This window comes from Primulina eburnea, chromosome 16, assembly GCF_022965805.1.
Source record: "Primulina eburnea isolate SZY01 chromosome 16, ASM2296580v1, whole genome shotgun sequence".
Lineage (NCBI taxonomy): Eukaryota > Viridiplantae > Streptophyta > Magnoliopsida > Lamiales > Gesneriaceae > Primulina > Primulina eburnea.
In genome coordinates, this window is record NC_133116.1 from 4,824,324 (window position 1) to 4,842,619 (window position 18,296).

Below are 18,296 nucleotides of genomic sequence, written 5' to 3' on the forward strand. Positions count from 1 at the left end.
AAATTGGTAATGAATTCGTTAAAGTCGAACTTTGAGATTATTAATTTTAAATAAAAGAACATAATCGAATTTAAGTGGATAAGTAGATAAACTCCAGAATGTACAAAGTGTACAGAAATCTGCAAAATTCTTGGAGCCGAGTACTTCAAACCCGACCCAATTACCCATATTTACAAAAGAGCTTGAATGAGTCAAAAGAAACATATTTACATTCAACAAAAACTAGCCCGACCCGGTCACTCGGTTCACGGATTCTGAAACCCAAGTATCGGATCAACCCGATCCAGAGAATTCTCTTTGCTCAGTTTGGCGTAGATTCTCTCGCGCAGGTGCCTTCCTGATTCCACTCGTTCCATGACTGGTTCTTCCTCGCGACAAGTTTCCCATATGTCGAAAGCGGTGGGGATTCGTGGCCGGATCGGAGTTGTTGGTAGGCTCATGAATCCGACCCGATGGGTGTTCGGGCTCCGAGGAGATCCGAAACCGGGACCCAGCTGAAGACCCCAGGACGGTGACCCCATCCCCGTTCCTACATTCGGTTTGCTGATTCGCAGACAGCGAACCGATTCTGTGAGTTGACTCAGTGCTGCTACGCTCGGTGACAGCGGCGGAGATAAAGTCCTCGGGGACGGCGGCGGGGAGTATGGTGACGATTTCGGAGAGTATCCGAACTGGCCACGGTATTCGGGTTGACACGGAGACCCGCACCCCAGCCGACCGGGAGAAGCTTCCGGGCTAGAGTGTGGGAGAACCCGGAGCTGATCCGGTGTATGAGCAAAGAAACAAACGCGCCGCCGGCAGTGGGTCCCATCCTTGCATGGCTCCGTGCGATAGCGTGCCGGATGAAGCCAGCACTCGAACACGCCGTGCGCGTATTCACAGCCGTCGCCACTCCTACACGCGCCTTTCCTGAAATCAGGGCACGCGCTCCCAGAGTAATGGTACTTACGCGGGTCCCGGCGGCGGGCCTTCTCTCCAGGGTGCGCGTACGGGCACTCCGTCCAGTCATGCGGCCTCGCACGCGTGCATTTCTTCACCTTAAACTCGAACATCCGGAAATTATCGCAGGAAAACGCGTCCACCGGGAAGTCGAAATCGTCCGAATCTCCATCCTCTTCCACCACGACATCCTCCTTGTTGGAGGGCAGGTAACGCTGCAAAGCCGCCAAAGCTTTCTCGTAGTGAAAAACATCAACATTGTGTGTAACAGGGGAGTGAACGAGGGCCGCCGGATCTTCGGCGAAAGGGTAATCCCAAGACGGAATTTGGACGGTGGGATGAAGGCGAACTCGATCTCCGATCATCATCATCATCATCTATTATTCGTGTGGGATCGATCTATTGTAATGGCAGTGCCGCCATGTATTTGCCTGCCAAGTGGTTGCCATGGATTTAAAGTGGTTTTTTAACCATGGTTAGAGGTTTTGACTTAACCATGGTTGCGTTAAAATATCTGTTTAGGTTTATGAAATTTATTGTCATTATTCTTTATTTTATTTTTTATATAAATAAATTGTTTTTTTTTATATTTATATATCTGTCATAAAAAAAAACTTATTTAAAATATAATATATAATAATAATAATAATAATAATAAAGAGACAAAAGTAACCTTACCTTTGCACTTACTCCATCCTCTCATCAGTCGTGACTCCATTCTTGACTTTTGCGGAATGCCATGAATTCTCGTGGGTCCTAATCCTATTAAAACCGAGACTTAGCTTGTTTGGTATCTCAACTATATAGTTTTTTGATCCTCTATTCTAGAATTTGAGTATATTCAGTTAAGTTAAAATCAAACATATTTTAAGTTATTCACATATCAATTTACGTTTTTAGCGAGTATAGCAATCTTTGATCCGGTCGTCACAAATTTAAGATAAAAGATATTGTTTAGCCCAAATCTTTGAAATTCACTCGCAATGAAAGTCCTTAAAATAACAAACAATCAAATCGAGTCACATGACGTTTGATAAAAGAAGTCGGATTATTCCACATTTGGCACGAGCTCCACATATTTTCGTGAAATACAAATATTAATTAATATAATCACATTAGAGGGCTTTAATTTCCAAGTGGTGTAATTAATAACATAAGGTCAAATTATAAGTTGATTGAATCAGGTTGAATTTTTTTGTACCTTACTATTTGATTTTGTATGTTTCCAAAAAATGTATTTTAATACAACTTTGAGGAATTTTAGTCAAATTACCTAAATACCATCGGCCGTGAGGGTGTACCTCTTTTGGGGATTTGAGCAATGGAGAATCAATCACGCTATTCTCACCTGTAAGTCACGCCGAAGTACTTACATGATTCCACTCGCAAACTCTTCGGGACCAATCCGATTAAATTCTGGCCACACGATCAAGTTTGACTAAGACACGCAATAGAATAATAATATTATTTTCATTTTCTTCTTCAAAAAATTAATAAATTTATTACATGATATTCCCAAGCGTTTTCATCTCTAAACTCTTAATAAATTATTTTTTCCCCTTACCGAAATAAAATGAAACGAAACATCTCTCGTTCTTCTCAAGCAAAAAATAAAAAATAAAAAAAAAATTGGTGCATTTGTTTATTGACAAAAACTTGTGTGAGACGGTCTCACGGGTCGTATTTTATGAGATGGATCTTTATTTGGATCATCCATGAAAAAGTATTACTTTTTATGATAAAAGTATTACTTTTTATTGTTAATTTCGATAGGATTGATCTGTTTCACATATTAGAATTCGTGAGACTCACTCTTGCTTCTTTTTTTTTTAAAAATTATATTTTTCTAAAGAAATAGGAAGATTTAATTGCCTGCATATCCTTTTCTTCCTAGGAGGATGATACATAGGCTTGTATTGTGAAAGAACATTAGAGAGCTTGGTCGACAAATGTGTCTGCAAATAAAGATGTCGTACATGTGAAGAATATCACCATATTTATGTCCTTTTCACTCTTTCTATGTTTAAATGGGTGTTTTGGGCATGTTCAGAACGTTACAGTTTGTCCCCCAAACTCATAATTAAATTTATAATATGACGAAGAATTCGATCTCATGTAATAAATTAGACTATGAAATCATGAAATTAGATTTCAATTCATCCTACCTCGTGGGGACTGTCCCTATGAAAAGATCAAAGGCTCAGATTTATACAAACATACATGGGGTCCATCAACTTCTTTAAAATCAATTGCCCATATTCTGTGGGGCACTGCCCCACAAATAGTGTCGAACATTCCTTTTAACTCTTTCTATGTTTAAATTGGTGTTTTGGGCATGTTCAGAACGTTACAGTTTGTCCCCCCAAACTCATAATTAAATTGATAATCTGACCAAGAATTCGATCCCATGTAATCAATTAGACTGTGAAACCATAAAAGAAAAAGTAATATTCTTAGTCTAAAAAGTAATATTTTTTCGTGAATGACTCAAATAAGAAATCTGTCTCACAAAATACGACCAATAAAACCGTCTCAGACAAGTTTTCTTGCTAAGAAACATATGAATAACGAGTAAGTCTCATGTGAGACCGTCTTACGGATCATAATCTGTGAGACGGGTCAACCATACCCATATTCACAATAAAAAGTAATACTCTTAGCATAAAAAATAATACTTTTGTCATGAATAACCTAGTTGTGTGTGTGTAATATTTTTTTTCTTACTAAATTTAACATTACCATAAATAGAGTTTCTAAACATATATGTGTGTGTGTGTGCCGATATTTTGGCGAGATTTAAGGGGTGGTTGAGAAAGTAGGTGGAATATATGGAATTGAAAGCACTCACGAGATGCACGTCGTCACAATTTATCGGGGACCGGACGGTTACAATGGAATCGTGTTCCCCATACACAAACACCTATGCTTAGGCAAAGTCGTGCTTCAATTTTTGCTACACGACGAATTGTGTAAAACTCACGCTTTTTCCCTTTCTTAATTCTCCCTTTTAATTTTATTTTAATTGATAATGAAATACGGCTTTATTTTTAAATCAGTGGATCGGTTATACTAAAAATTGCTTCTCATTTTGAAAGTTTTCCATTTGAATTTGTACATCGAAAATACTTCCTTTTTTATTCAGGTTAATTTCAACCGTCATTTCAGATCTCAGAAATACTTCCTTTTTTATTCAGGTTAATTTCAACCGTCATTTCAGATCTCAGATCTATATGTTCGTGCAAACACGATTATACGCAACGACTCTATGTAATTACTTCGTGTTTTTCTTCATTTTACGAAAATTTATTATTATTTTTTGTCTCTATCATAGTCCTATTGTTTCACTTAAATAAACATACTTCAGAAATAAAGAATTCAATTAGTTTAACAAAAAAAATTCAGCTAAGACTGTTTCACATGTCAATTTTGTAAGATGAATATCCTATATGACATGACTCATGACAAAGTATTACTTTTCACACAAAAAGTATTACATTGCAATCAAATATGAATCAGATCGAACTATGTCACGAAAACACGAATAAAAATCCGTGAAACTGTCTCACAAAAGACCTTAGTCTTAATATAAATCGTAACGAACAAATGATAATTAATTTTATTTAAATATCCTAGCTAGCATCCACCAAACTACCTTTAAATTGTAATAAATGAATGGTGATTATTTGAATTTTATTAATATCTTCCCACCCAACCACCAACAAAGATAAAATGAATGATCTTTGAGGCCTCCACCCTACTTGTTTGTTAGTTGTTCATCAATGTATAACATAGAACCAGAAAATGAACCATCCAAGTTGCCGATATTGGCTAGGGATGGACACTGATCACACCTATTGGTATATTAGCATGTTATAGCAATCAGCGATATATACCAGCGGATCGTTGCACTCGAAATACGAGTGGTCGTAAAAAAGAAAAAATTCGAAAACAAATCTCAACACTAGCAACCTGGAAGGCTACATAAGTTGTAGAACCAAAAAAATGAAGACTATAATTTGTTTTAATTCATAAAAAATATTATTTTTTAATATATTTATAAATCAAATTGACTGATATAATAGTTCTCCTAAAAAAAAACTTTAAATAGAAAAATATATGTAAAGGGACCGGTCAAAAGCATATCCCCGATCATCCAGCATTATCCAAATCGCTATCCACACAGAGAACCTGTACGGACGCCACACCCACCTGTCACGTGAAAAGTACACGTGTCGATTAGTTAGTGGCTCCTTCATAGGGATTTGTCACGGGAAAGCTTGCCTAACAGTTTTCCGATAAAGATATACTGATTTTTGGGATATAAAATCGAATTTTCAAATTAAACGATATTTATTTTTAGAATAGGTTTTTTTTTGAAACAATAGTCACGAATCTTTATCTGTGAGACGAATCAATCTTATCGATATTCACAATAAAAAGTAAATTTTTTTGCATAAAAAATAATATTTTTCCATTGATGATCCAAATAAGAGATCTGTCTCACAAAATACGACCCGTGAGATCGTCTCACACAAGTTTTTGCCTTATTTCTAAATGACCCTATCTTGCTACATGATAAATAATTGTGTTAAAATGCAAAATATTCAAAAAAAATATTGTAATTTTTAAATATATATGTATGATTATAAAATTTGAAAATTAAATAAAAGTCTAATCTATAAAATATTAATTTTATTTGTTTTGATTTTTATTGATTGATATTTTCCACATCCTCAAAAATGTATTCTTATCCACAAGGAGTGAAGTGACCATTAAAGTTGGTCGTCGTACTCGTACTATAGTATAGACTTCGTCGGAGTGCAAACGAAAAAATAATTGAACATTATTAATTCGTTGAGTCTTTAATACAAAATAATAATGATAAATATGTTAAATTATTTTTTATTTAATTAATCAAACTTGTAGAAGTTTATATGCTATATGAATTAATCAAACTACATTTATCCAAGACCAAACCAACATAATAAATATATTAAAAGATAAATGAATTGTTGAATTAACTAAACAAACGGAACTTAAAATAATGAGATTAGATAATTGATTTTTTAAAATTTAGGGATCGGTTTTCTGAAACTTTTAAAAAATGGAGTAAATATAAGCCTAACCTCTTAGATAAACTTGTCTCAGACGGTCTTACTGGTCATATTTTGTTAGACAAATCTCTTATTTGGATTATTTATGAAAAAGTATTATTTTTTATGTTAAGAGTATTACTTTACACTGTGAATATCGATAGAGGTGACACGTCTCACGAATAAAGATTCAGTGAGACCGTCTCACAAGAGACCTACTCTATATCTTATAAACTCAAAGAGGAATACCAACCCAAAAAATTTGTCTATGGGATAATGTAACTTTCTTGAGTTTATAAATCGTTTTTAATCAGTTTAATATATCTATGTTAGAATACATATTCAGATAATTAGATCGATCTGAATGGAGCTCAAATTTTTGATATCTGAGTAAGCATTTGATTATTTAATTTTTGTTGATGTATAAGATATTTGAAGTTTTGATATGTTGTGCATTGTATTGGAATATTATTTTTGAGCAGTGGAAAATATGAAACGGATAAAAATATATCTTAGGGTTGGAAATACAGTCAAGATAATAAAGCTTGGTTTTGTTTTAGAATGGGGAAAGGATTGTTGGAATAGCAAACGAAAAACATCCTTAATTCATTTCAAAAATTTTGTGATGAGTATATTTGAAAACAACAAAATTTATCTAGATATTTGAGAAATATAAATTGAATTTATATAATATTAAAGACAAGATAATCATCAATTCATCATACCATATGATTTTAAATAGTAGAACTTACGAGGGTCTTCAATAATACATGCAAAAAGTAATCCACAACAGCCGTATCAAATATTATTTTCATTCTCTTTTTTTCCTTCATAAAATTGCACTTGTTAGGTATAGAACAACAGTATACAGACATACACAACAAATGAGAACACAATTTCTCCCATTTTTCCTGAAGATACAATCTATAGAGATCCTTTTTTTTTTACAGTTGCTACTTTGGTGATCTCAACAGATTATGTAACTCTCCATTCCTCTTTCTTTTTCTTTTTTCCTACTAATAGCCATAAGACTGATTGACATAGGCCCAAGGAAAATAATAATAATACCACTAATCCCTTTTTTTTTCTTGGACTAGAGAAATTGGGGTAAAATTTTTGCAGATGTACTCAACTTGTGCCTTTATTGAAGTCGAGGAAAGCATCCACTCTTGTGCATTTGGCGGCATCGGGTTCCCACTTCGAATGAACCTAGCCGAACTCTCAACTTCAGATGTGTAGCAACGCGCTCTCCGAGTCAAGAAACGAATGCTATTGTTACATCGTTATCTAATGATTACACACACTCTCTGATCTGTCCACCGTTAGCTGTCGCAGATGCATGAGCCGTTTGATTATTTGCCCAAACGAAGGACGTGCCTGCGCGTTACTGCAAATGCAAAACAGCTCAAGTTAAACTCAAATGCGGGAATAAACTTTTTCGAGCAGTCCCATTAGAACTTGAGCGAGTATATTGTTATAAACAAAGCACCACCTGTTCCAACATTCTCTTATTATATCCGCCACCAGTGGATCTACGGTAGGAGGGACATCTAGGTGTCTACCCTGGAATCCAACAGCTCCAACAACTTGCATTGAGTTCAGTTCTGTCCATGGAACTCGAAGAGTTGCTAATTCCCATAATATGACTCCAAAACTATACACGTCAGATCTGGAATTTGAAAAGTATGTTGCCATCAGAGAGATTTGACTATGACATTTCTAAAGAGTCAAACTTAATGGGTAGACACAATCGTCTCACTTTTCATTAGACTGTTCGTTCCTTAGAACTTCTGGTGCCATCCACTCTGCCTGCAAATTGGAGCCCAATAAAAAGTAATTCTTGGGTTGAGAGATTATGTGTCATAGAAAGGGTATTCTAATAACAAGCTCTACTAGGATACTACTAAGAATTACCGTTCCCGCAACTGATTTTGAAGATAGAAAAGTGTGATGCTGCAACCTTGACATCCCAAAATCAGAAACCTGGCATATCGTTCAAGAAAACATAGTTTAGAAGAAATCAATGAAAAATCGATTGACGGAAACGATAGTTTGGAAGGTAATACTTGGAACACACCTTAACAACCCAGTTATTATCAACTAGGAGATTTGGAGACTTCAGATCTCGATGCACAATGATGGGATGCCTAGTATGCAGGTAATTCATACCCTTGGCCTGCAAGAAAAAAGCACACGTACGGATGAAGCAAAAATTTGGTTGGTGAATGGAGAAGGAATTAAAAAGATCATTACCACATCAAGAGCCATTTTAATTCGCCTTTGTTCATCAATATGGATATGTGGACGGTGAAGTAGCTTATATAAACTACCCCTGCAAGTCAGATAGGGTTATAAGTATTACGAAAAAGATAAAGTATGCAAAGAACTATAATAATTAATTATGTAATATACTTAAGCGAGTTATGTGAGGATCATGAAAGAGATCATCAAACATTTATTATAAAATATGCCAAAAATTCTAACATAGACAAAACCATCAAATGATGATTCTGCTCATGTAAACATTCTTTCAACTAATGAGGCAAACCTTGGAAGTAATTCCGTCAATATGGACATATTTGGGGGCTGCGTCACAGCACCCGTGAGAAGAACAACATTAGGGTGTCTCAAACTCAACATGATTTCAACCTGCAATGGAGGAAAAAAATTTAATTGGTTTAGAACTACCAAGCACCTGGTGCGTCATGCATGAGACAGTTTCCTGATTTTGTGCTTACTTCACATTTAAATTGTGTGAGTGCATCGCCTGATATATCTTGCTTCATAAACTTCTTTACAGCAACTTCCTGTCGATATAGCCATAACAATATCAACTACAGACAATGAATATCATGCAAATGGAACAGGTAATACGTAAATAAACACCTACACCCGACATAATTTCTTACGGAGTGGTATTTTTTCTAGAATAAAAAGTAAATAAATAGTCAGTTCAACTCTGTTGCACCAGCAGTCCATTTCTAAGAACATGTCAACGATCACATGCCTAAAGCTGTTTTATGGAAAGTATCAACCATCTATCAGATCATGAAAAAATGATAACTTACTGTGCCATTCCACTCTGCTCGATAGACCTCCCCATACGACCCTGCATGATATGAAAGGAAACTGAGATGTGCAGTTTGACACTTCATCAACCCCAATCAAAGATCAAAACCTCCCAACAGATCTCAGGAAGCACAATACAAATCAAAATGCTAATATTGACCCGTAGTTAAATACATTATAAACCATTAATATTTATCCGTCCTTAAAAAACATCACCATTGTTCGTCAAATCAATACTGCAAAAAACCAAAGAATTGAAGTCTTGCTGATTTAAAAAGTTGCCTGCCAACATAACTTATAACAGAAGCCAAAACCTAAAACTTTTTATTTTTCAAGAATAATCAAGACCTACATGAAGTGTGGCGGCGGATACATGGAGAAAAAAAGGGAAATCCATAAGTGTGGCGGCAGATACATGGAGAAATTGTCATACTCATGCATGCAACCATTATGAGGAAATAAGACTCTAATTAATGACCCTTACCAATACCAATGCGTTCACCAATATGAAGATCCTCCCATAAAATTTCAGCAACTCCATTTAACACAGGATTCATTTGCGCATTGTAAATCATGTCAGCTCCAGACTGGTCACTGCATCCTATTTGTAGTTTTTCCCTGTTTTCAGATAAATTAAGTTCTTCACAATCAGTTGCAGTACCATCATTTGCGATCACATTATCGGTCCTGCCATTGACAAGAATATGTTCGCCTTCTTGAGTTTCGGAAGAGGGCTGAAACCCTGTAGACTCCAATTCAAACTCTTGTCCAGCCATGCCTTCAGCTGATCGTTTTCTTCTGCCATAATACGGAATTTGTTTGTCCAACCGTAATCCAGTAAAATAAACAGGTGATAATTCAGTTTTTAACAGCAATTCTTCACGGGCCGGTACACAATTCTCTGAAATAGCTGTAGAATATTGTCTAGGAATTTCTGATTTTTTGCCAGCAGTGACAGCAGATGTGGAAACATCTTCATTTTCAGATCCTTGTAAAGATGGCTTTTTCTTGCCAGGAAATGAAGACAGTTCATGTTCTCCTCTTGATGGATGATTGAGATCTACAATCATACACTCCAACGGCTCAGTCCGGATCATCCCGGTTCTTCTAATGCCCTTCCCTTTAGTGTTGACAACAGTCGAGGGTGATTCTGATTTTGAATTTCTGGTTTTGTTATTTCCATCCGCACCGGAAGAAAATGATTTGACTCTAGCTCCTTGGTCAAATGCAGTAGATGAACTTTTGTTTATCACTGTAACAGGAGAAAAATGTCTTGCATCTAAACCAAACGTTTGATGATGCCCACTTGGTAACTCGGCAGGGATGAGAGTGCCAGGAGCACCCATAAGATCAATAATGTACTCGCTGCAGCAATTTTTCAAATTAACCATCATACACTAAAGTCAGTAAGCAAAGGCCAAAATAATGTTTCTAGAAAATTTCAAAATACATGCAGCATGATTAACTAAAAAATTAAGAAAGACAGGAAACAGGAAAAAAAATTAACTTTGAATCAGAATATCAATTCATTGCATTGTAGTTATTCGAATTGTAAATTTGGGTATCTGATAGCCTGTGTTAATATGCAAACGAGGCACATACTCAAAATAAGAAAACTGAACAGCACAGCAAAGAACTTCAATTTTTTCATGCCAAGTTTTCAGTTTATCAAATGCAATCCCATTCTCTCCCCAATAATGCAACAGAAAAACCAACATACTTAATCCTAACTTCCACACCAATTAGTTGAAAAGGTAGAACTAGCAAAAAGAAATTTGTAAAACAAGACTACAAGTAAAACATCTTGGTTTATGAGATGACATGTAGGAAAAATAAAATCGTTCAGTTTGGAGAACTAATATATGTGTATCCGACCCCGCAACTAGCGGGAATGCACTATAATGATGATGATGATTAAGGCTTCAAGTAAGATATTACCTTCCATTATCCAATGTTATCAAGTTTACAGCTCCTTCATCGGTTCCAGTATAGTAACTGCCCTTGACTAGCTTACAAGGAAGCTTGATCCTATCAGCGAGCACCTGTAAGCCAACATTTAAAGTCACTGTTGAACAGGATATAAATTTTATGGAACACAGAATTCCGGTACTAGTTTTATCCAAACATCATGTCTCAGTCAGAGTGAACAGACAGCCGTCATGTTAAAAGGTAAATTTATAATGTAAAAGATAAGTGCAAGGGATACAAAGGCTATCACAACTACCTTAAACAGTAAGGCCCTGTGGCGCGAATGTCCAACATCAAGACAGCCAAGGGGAATGACAATTGCATTCAAACACATGCGCAATTCATAATTCCTTACCCTCCACCTTCTGAACATGTCTTCTACGTCATTAACTGGGCCTCCCATTTTGTCTACAATAAGGTCAGCCATTTTTTGAACTAACAAACTTATTTTCAGGCCCCGATCAAGGTCTCGGTGTTCCATGGACATGAAATACACTCTTTCCTCAAGTTTCCGGAGTTCCATATCAATTGCACGATTGACTAAAACAACCTCGTAATTGGCACCATCCAAAACAGAAATTGCTTCAAGATCTACCAGTGATGGCATTTTGGCCTGGACCACCAAATTCGAACTGGTTCCACAAACATCATAGAATCCATCCAATACTTGTTCGTCATAATTGACAACATTAGAGCTCTGCATTGAGAATATAGACACAAAATAATAGGTAAAACACCTCAATTTGGAATCTGGTGCTTGGAGTCATTCTGCCTTGAGAGGCGGGAGGGAAGCAATAACATAAAATCAATTGCTTTGACACCATCCTTTTAATCAATGATAAAGAGTACTGACTGAAAAGCGAAAAATAACAGCGATATTCAGTTCAAAACCAAATTGATAAGAGTCACAGTGCTTAAGATCAAGTCAATGACTAAACTAAAACATTGAATTCGTCATAAAATTACTCTGTCACTTAACAAATAACTGTAGTACCTATAAGCACACAGCACCCACTGAAGAGCTAATTCAACAATTTCACCAAAAACTTATCCAATTAGGGATTTATAAACCATAGTAACAAAACAAAGTTACAAAGTGATTGATTAATATTTCGTCCCCGCTAAATGGGCATGGACGTACCTGTAACAATTTCCTTCGCTTATATTAAGATAATACCGAGCTAATGTATAAGCTTTATTTTTTTAAAAAAAAATATTTATTACAGCTAATGTATAAGCTTTAAACGAACAAATGCCGTGATTTCATATCCAGAGCTCAAAAAATTAGCAATCAGGAATTTTGCTGAGTTAAATGCAAGATCTCTAGTTGACCGACCCACAATCAAAACATACTTAATTCAGAATAGATTAAAATATAATAATCAATGAAAAAAATTTACCCAATATCGTAGAGATAAAAAGTCTGAGCAGCTCTGAGAAGGAGAAAATCCGAGGCTAATCTGCTTAGCAGCGTCGATCTGAGCTGTTTCCGGGTCATCGACACTTTGCGCCGGATCCGACACGCTGATTGCCAACGCCAATTGAACCTGAAATTCCTCCTCGAAGAAATTGAAACTACTTTCAGCCTCGTCGGCCAAGGACAACGCGGCCGCGGGCAAATCGGACGGCGATGGTAACGAAGAAGTCGACGGCTGAGACGGCGTCGTTTGCTGATGATGATCGCCTATGTGAAGCTTCCGCAGAAAGTGTTTCACCTTCGACATGTTCAACACTCATCGACCGGGAAAAAGTCGCCGCTAAATAATAGACAACCAGACGAGTGAAATGAATCGCATGAGGCTAAACTGCGCAGCGGTTGCGTACGATTTCTGAGTTTCGAGAATGATGGAGTCGCGAAACGGTAGGCGTATATTAGAGAAGAGTTGAGAAGCGGGTTTTAACTTGCGCAGTGGATCGGAAACAGAGTGGGGGCATGGAGTTACTGAGCAAGTCTTGATAGCCAAACCACCCAGCTACACAAATAAAATGGATATTAAATTACATTTTAAAACATTATTTTAGTTTTTTATAAATATATTTGACAAAATTAAGGATTCGCTATAAAAGTAAATTATATATTTTAAATCACTGACCAATAGAATTATTACAAGGATTTAACGCAATTCGCAGAAAATTTATTTTATTTAACACGCGACATACAAAAATAAAAGTTCAATTACAAAATAATGTCATAGAAAATACAGCAAACATATGTACAAATTTACGTATGAATAGTCATAGCTAATATGTTCCCATTTTCAGGAAAATTCTCCGATGAAGTGTCCAGACTGCACAAATTACTTGTCTCACTAGCGTGTATAAATAGTACTCAAGCATTGTCTCTAGTTAATTTCATAATTTATTCACATACAACTTTTTTCTCCGGCATTATTTATTTTACACACTTTTTGATTATTTTCTGACATAAACATCGGAAAAATTACGTCGTGAAATGATTTCGACGTCGACTAATATCTGTGTGCACTCATTTCATCATGAGCATGCAGAACAGGTCAGGCCAAGAATCGCAAGACTAGAAGATTTGTGCTTGTCGCGCCGAATCTTACTAAATCTTAGTATGATCGATATCTAAAAGTTTTTTTAAGATGGAGTAGGTTTCTTGTAAGATGAACTCACGAATCTTCACAATAAAAAGTAATATTTTTCATTAATGACCCAAATTAGAGTCTGTCTCACAAAATACGATCTGTGAGACCGTTTTACACAAGTTTTTGCCTTTGAGATGTGTGATAAGATTTCCATGTAATGAAGAAAAAAAACTCTAAGAAATGAACTAAATCATAGATTTGTTTGTTTTTCACATGTATTTAAAAAATCATTAAAAAAATAAAGTTTACAAACAACAAAATTCATGTTTTACCCTTATCTATTTCATTCAATTTTAACTTTTTTACAAGACTTGGCTGTTAAGAATGTAAAAAAATCAAGGAAAATATATACTAAATATAAAAATATGACTGAAAAAAAAATTGTTATTTATATATTCGGGACAGAATAACTGTAGAATTTACCCCAACAGAAAAAAAAAAAAAAAAGAAAAAAAAAAGAAGGAAGCTGCAAATTGAAATTAATGTGTGAAATTTAAAATAAATATTTTTTTCCCATACATTTTAACCAGTGTCGGTGGCCACGGCTACGGGTGCAGTGTTCAATTAACCAGCCTAAGTAATCAATGTGACATTATTAATTTAAACTCGTCCTAAAATTAAGATCATAATTAATTAGTTATTTCATTAATCAAAGCGTCATCAGTAGATAATGGATTAACTAGTATTAATTATTTCTTTTAAGTCTTTTTGGATTGACTTTCTGGGAGGCAGCAAAAAGTGATCAGTCCACTTTTATTAATTTAATAATTATTTGAAAATCACTTTAATAATGTCGATTATTTTACTGCTTAATTGCTAAACTTGTGTAATTAAACCAAATTATTGGTCAAGTACATGAAAGGAAAGGAAGGCTCCAACTGATTACACAACTTATATGTGACGGATATGTTTAGTACTCTTTAATGGGAAAATTATTTTATATAGGTCTCGTGTGAGACCACTAATTTATATACGTGGACACGTCGATCCGATTTATACTTATAGCTAAAAAATAATATTTGTTTTTCATGATTCAAGTACGAGATTCGTAGCATAAAATTGACATGTGAGACAGTCTCATAAAAATGTGTGTGCTAGTTAAAAACATATTATGTTGTATGATTTAGTGGGATTTATTGTTAAAAATAAATAACGATAAAAAAATTCATTTCATCCTATTTAAGAGGGCTGTCCGTTTAACAATTTGTAACTCACCAACCCAGAAAATAAAATGTTGGGCTGCTAATTGTCTACAAAACTGAGTCTTATCATATATTTTTTGGTCGAGTTGATTGGAGTTTATTATAATTGAGTTGGAACCTAATATCTCGTTCCAAACTCGAGATCTTATACCGATAGAACGATAAAATGATCAACTAAATACTCACTTTTTATACCAACTAAATATCATTCTTACATGATTTAAGGAAGAGTATCCAAATTTCATCATTCAAGTAAAAGGTAAGACATGTGTTAGAAAAAATAGAATGACAAGGATAAAATAATATATTAGATAATCAAAATAAGGAAGGGGCTAGCGTCTCCACACATTACCGTTATAGATTTGCGGGATCAAATCAAATTATTAGAAATTCATATATTTTTTAGATTAAGTTGGATTTCATATCATTTAGTCTCTAATAAAACGGATATAAAACGTGCATTCGGATCATTTAATCAAGCTCAAATACAATATGATATTTCAGACTCGACTCGACTCGACTCAAAGTCGAGCGGACAGAAAATAATATAAATAACATCTGAGACTCAAACGCAAGCACACAAAATACATACAAAGCCAATCCAAGCATGAGACAAAAAGCCATTTGTGTCAGCAAGTTGAGAAAGAGAGAAGGGAAGCAAATGAAAACCAAAAGATTCCAAACTTTGGTGAGGTGGTACACGACCATTCTTAGTTAATGCTCAACTGTTCTTTTTCTTCTCACAACCCCAACAATCTTAAAGTTGGGGGAAATGTTGTTGGCTAATTTACCCTAGAAAAATTCAATGCTTGTAATTTGTAATAGAAATTAAATACCAGATAGAATCAATAAAACTTAAGTCGAGATATTGCTAATATAGGTAGTTTCATACTCATGGGTAGTTGAAACTAATGTATAAAACGAGAGTAGGTTTCTTGTGAGACGGTCTCACGAATCTTTATCTGTGAGACGGGTCAATCCTATCGATATTCACAATAAAAAGTAATATTCTTAACATAAAAAATAATAAGTATTATTGATGACTCAAATAAGAGATCTATCTCACAAAATATGACGTCTCACACAAGTTTTTGCCGTAAAACGAAGATGAGTATGTTAATTGGTGAAATCCTAATCCAACCATGAAGTTTAGAAGTAATAAAATTATGACACACTTGCACATGACTTGATTCTTTATATAATAAATACTAAGTATGAAAGGAAAATATCTATATTGAGACAAACTCAATAGTCAATTATGTAATATATATATATATATATATATATATATATATATATATGGGCGGAGCCAGCTAAGGCCCAGTGTGGGCACTTGCCTACACTGGGCCTTAGCTAACTATGTATATATATTATAATTTTTAGGAAAAAAATTAAGTATATATATATATATATATATATATATATATATATTATAAGTTGTAAATCAAAAATTTTAAGTTTTGATATTCTAATATTATGTAATTTCCCAAATTAACTTAAAGAACAACAAAAATATTTCTTTAATAATTTATAGACTCAAATTTTAGATTCTTACTTGATAGTACTATTCTGATTGACAATATGTAATATTCTATACAATTTTTTCCACATAAGCCCCATACTTCATATGATTTGATTAATAATCATTCCAATTCATATTTACTAATGTCACATTTTTTATATTCCCAACAAAATCCAGAATTTTATGAAATTTAAGATCGTTTTTTTCATTTAATATTATTCGATCATTCAACTGTTTTATTTTTTTGCAATCGAGAATGAATTTATGCATATTTTTCGTTTGTAAAATTTATATTTTCTATCAGATTTTGTTTTGATTGTTGGTTTTGTACGCAATATTTTTTGTCATTTTTATGATGTTTTCCATCAACTAACAGATGTTTCTGGCTTTGTGTAGCTTGTGTTCTAATCTTAGAACACATTTTTTATGGTTTTTGTTTAATCGGTTTTTTTTTTTGCTTTATTAATTATAGTATATTATTGCCTACACTGAATAATAATTCTGACTCCGCCCCTGTATATATATATATATATATATATATATATATATATATATATTATTTGGATCAATCAAAAAATATTATTATTTTTATACAAAAAAATTATGTATTATTTTAAATATGATCAGGATTGATCGATATGTGATATCAAGCGTCTAACGTGATGAAACCACAAATATTTAAAAGATTTGTGTATTAAATATGGTACATTTTCTCAAATTTATGGATTATTACTTACATAATCGATGTATCCAATATTATAAGAATATATTTATCGAAGTCATCGCACTAGATTCTCGACCGAGTCACGAGAAATAAATACACCAAACCTTTCTTTATCTTCACTTCACCAAATTTATTTCTTTAAATTTCGAATATAAATCCCACTTTATGGTTTTATACAATCTACAGTTTCAACACACAGGAACTGCTAGTCTGTCACTTGATATTCTTGAAAATGACTGATGACAGAGTTTACTCGTCGAACAAGCAAAATGGCACCGCCGCCGCAGCAAGCCACCGCGCCACCGCCAACAACCAACCTACCAACTTCCCTGCATCAGCGAAAACAAACCCAATGCGTCACCACTACCGCCCCACCCCCACCTCCCAGAACCGCCGAAACTTCAGTTGCCGCCGCTGCTTTTGCCTAACCTGCTTCTGGGCTACTCTCCTCCTCATCGGAATACTACTCCTCGCGGCCATCGCCGCCGCAGCTTTCTACGTACTCTACCACCCCCACCGTCCCGCTTTCTCCGTCACCTCCGTCAAAATCTCGTCTTTCAACCTCACCACCACCCCCTCCGACGAGACCACCCACCTCACCACAAAAATGAACCTAACTCTCTCCGCGAGAAACCCAAACAAGAAGGCGATATTCTACTACGATCACCCCATGTCCATCACCGTACTGTCTCCATCAGTCATTATATCAAACGGGTCATATCCAAACTCCTTCACCAGCTCTCCGGAAACCATTTTCATAATCCACTCCACAGTGGTACTCAATTCTCAGCTTCTAGATGTGGATTCAGTGAACTCCTTGAAATCAGATCTGAAAAGGAAAAACGGGCTACCAATCAAGATTGTCATAGATACAATTATGGGGGTGAAATTGGAAAAGCTGAAGATGAAGAAGATCGGGATCAGAGTTAACTGCGATGGGATTAAAGGTTTGATGCCAAAGGATAAAGAAGCAGCATTAGCAAATTCCTCGAATGCGAAGTGTAAGGTTGATCTCAGAATCAAGATCTTGAGATGGACATTTTAGTGTAATTATGATCATTACTAATTTTCCATAATTTCTTTCGTATTTTTTTTTAATTATTTTTTTTCTTTTTTCATTGTTATCAATTAATTATTCTGACCATTATATTCCTATCTCTATTTTCTTTC

General features: G+C 34.8%; 3 protein-coding genes across 4 annotated transcripts; 1 reads left to right on the plus strand and 2 right to left on the minus strand.

The window, feature by feature from the left end:
- Positions 1 to 61: 61 nt before the first annotated feature.
- LOC140816733 (zinc finger CCCH domain-containing protein 20-like) lies at positions 62 to 1,375 on the minus strand. Its single transcript, XM_073176159.1, has one exon. It carries the CDS (start codon positions 1,314 to 1,316, stop codon positions 246 to 248), a length of 1,071 nt encoding a protein of 356 aa, XP_073032260.1. The 5' UTR covers positions 1,317 to 1,375; the 3' UTR covers positions 62 to 245.
- Positions 1,376 to 6,812: 5,437 nt separating this feature from the next.
- Positions 6,813 to 13,034, minus strand: LOC140815946 (serine/threonine-protein kinase EDR1-like). 2 transcript variants are annotated; one of them, XM_073174992.1, is made up of 13 exons: positions 12,470 to 13,034; positions 11,326 to 11,766; positions 11,040 to 11,143; positions 9,586 to 10,466; positions 9,097 to 9,141; positions 8,771 to 8,835; positions 8,581 to 8,681; positions 8,286 to 8,364; positions 8,110 to 8,208; positions 7,947 to 8,015; positions 7,792 to 7,841; positions 7,525 to 7,701; positions 6,813 to 7,419 (listed from the first exon to the last, which is right to left on the minus strand). In XM_073174992.1, exons 1-13 carry the CDS (start codon positions 12,791 to 12,793, stop codon positions 7,320 to 7,322), a joined length of 2,535 nt encoding a protein of 844 aa, XP_073031093.1. In that variant the 5' UTR covers positions 12,794 to 13,034; the 3' UTR covers positions 6,813 to 7,319. The 2 variants fall into 2 exon arrangements, with proteins under 2 accessions (XP_073031093.1, XP_073031092.1); XM_073174991.1 differs by having other exon boundaries at positions 8,771 to 8,839; positions 9,101 to 9,141; positions 12,470 to 13,033.
- Positions 13,035 to 17,170: 4,136 nt separating this feature from the next.
- LOC140816556 (NDR1/HIN1-like protein 13) lies at positions 17,171 to 18,296 on the plus strand. Its single transcript, XM_073175903.1, has one exon. The coding sequence runs from the start codon at positions 17,359 to 17,361 to the stop codon at positions 18,169 to 18,171; it is 813 nt and encodes a 270-aa protein (XP_073032004.1). The 5' UTR covers positions 17,171 to 17,358; the 3' UTR covers positions 18,172 to 18,296.

What these genes read in the sequence shown, in the direction of transcription:
- LOC140816733 (XM_073176159.1), bottom strand. Translation starts at nt 1,316, where the DNA reads ATGATGATGATGATGATCGGAGATCGAGTTCGCCTTCATCCCACCGTC.
- LOC140815946 (XM_073174992.1), bottom strand. Translation starts at nt 12,793, where the DNA reads ATGTCGAAGGTGAAACACTTTCTGCGGAAGCTTCACATAGGCGATCAT. An exon ending in ATAATAACTGGGTTGTTAAG is followed by an intron (nt 8,016 to 8,109) that starts GTGTGTTCCAAG and finishes ACGATATGCCAG; the next exon opens with GTTTCTGATTTTGGGATGTC. An exon ending in AACGAACAGTCTAATGAAAA is followed by an intron (nt 7,702 to 7,791) that starts GTGAGACGATTG and finishes TTCAAATTCCAG; the next exon opens with ATCTGACGTGTATAGTTTTG.
- LOC140816556 (XM_073175903.1), top strand. Translation starts at nt 17,359, where the DNA reads ATGACTGATGACAGAGTTTACTCGTCGAACAAGCAAAATGGCACCGCC.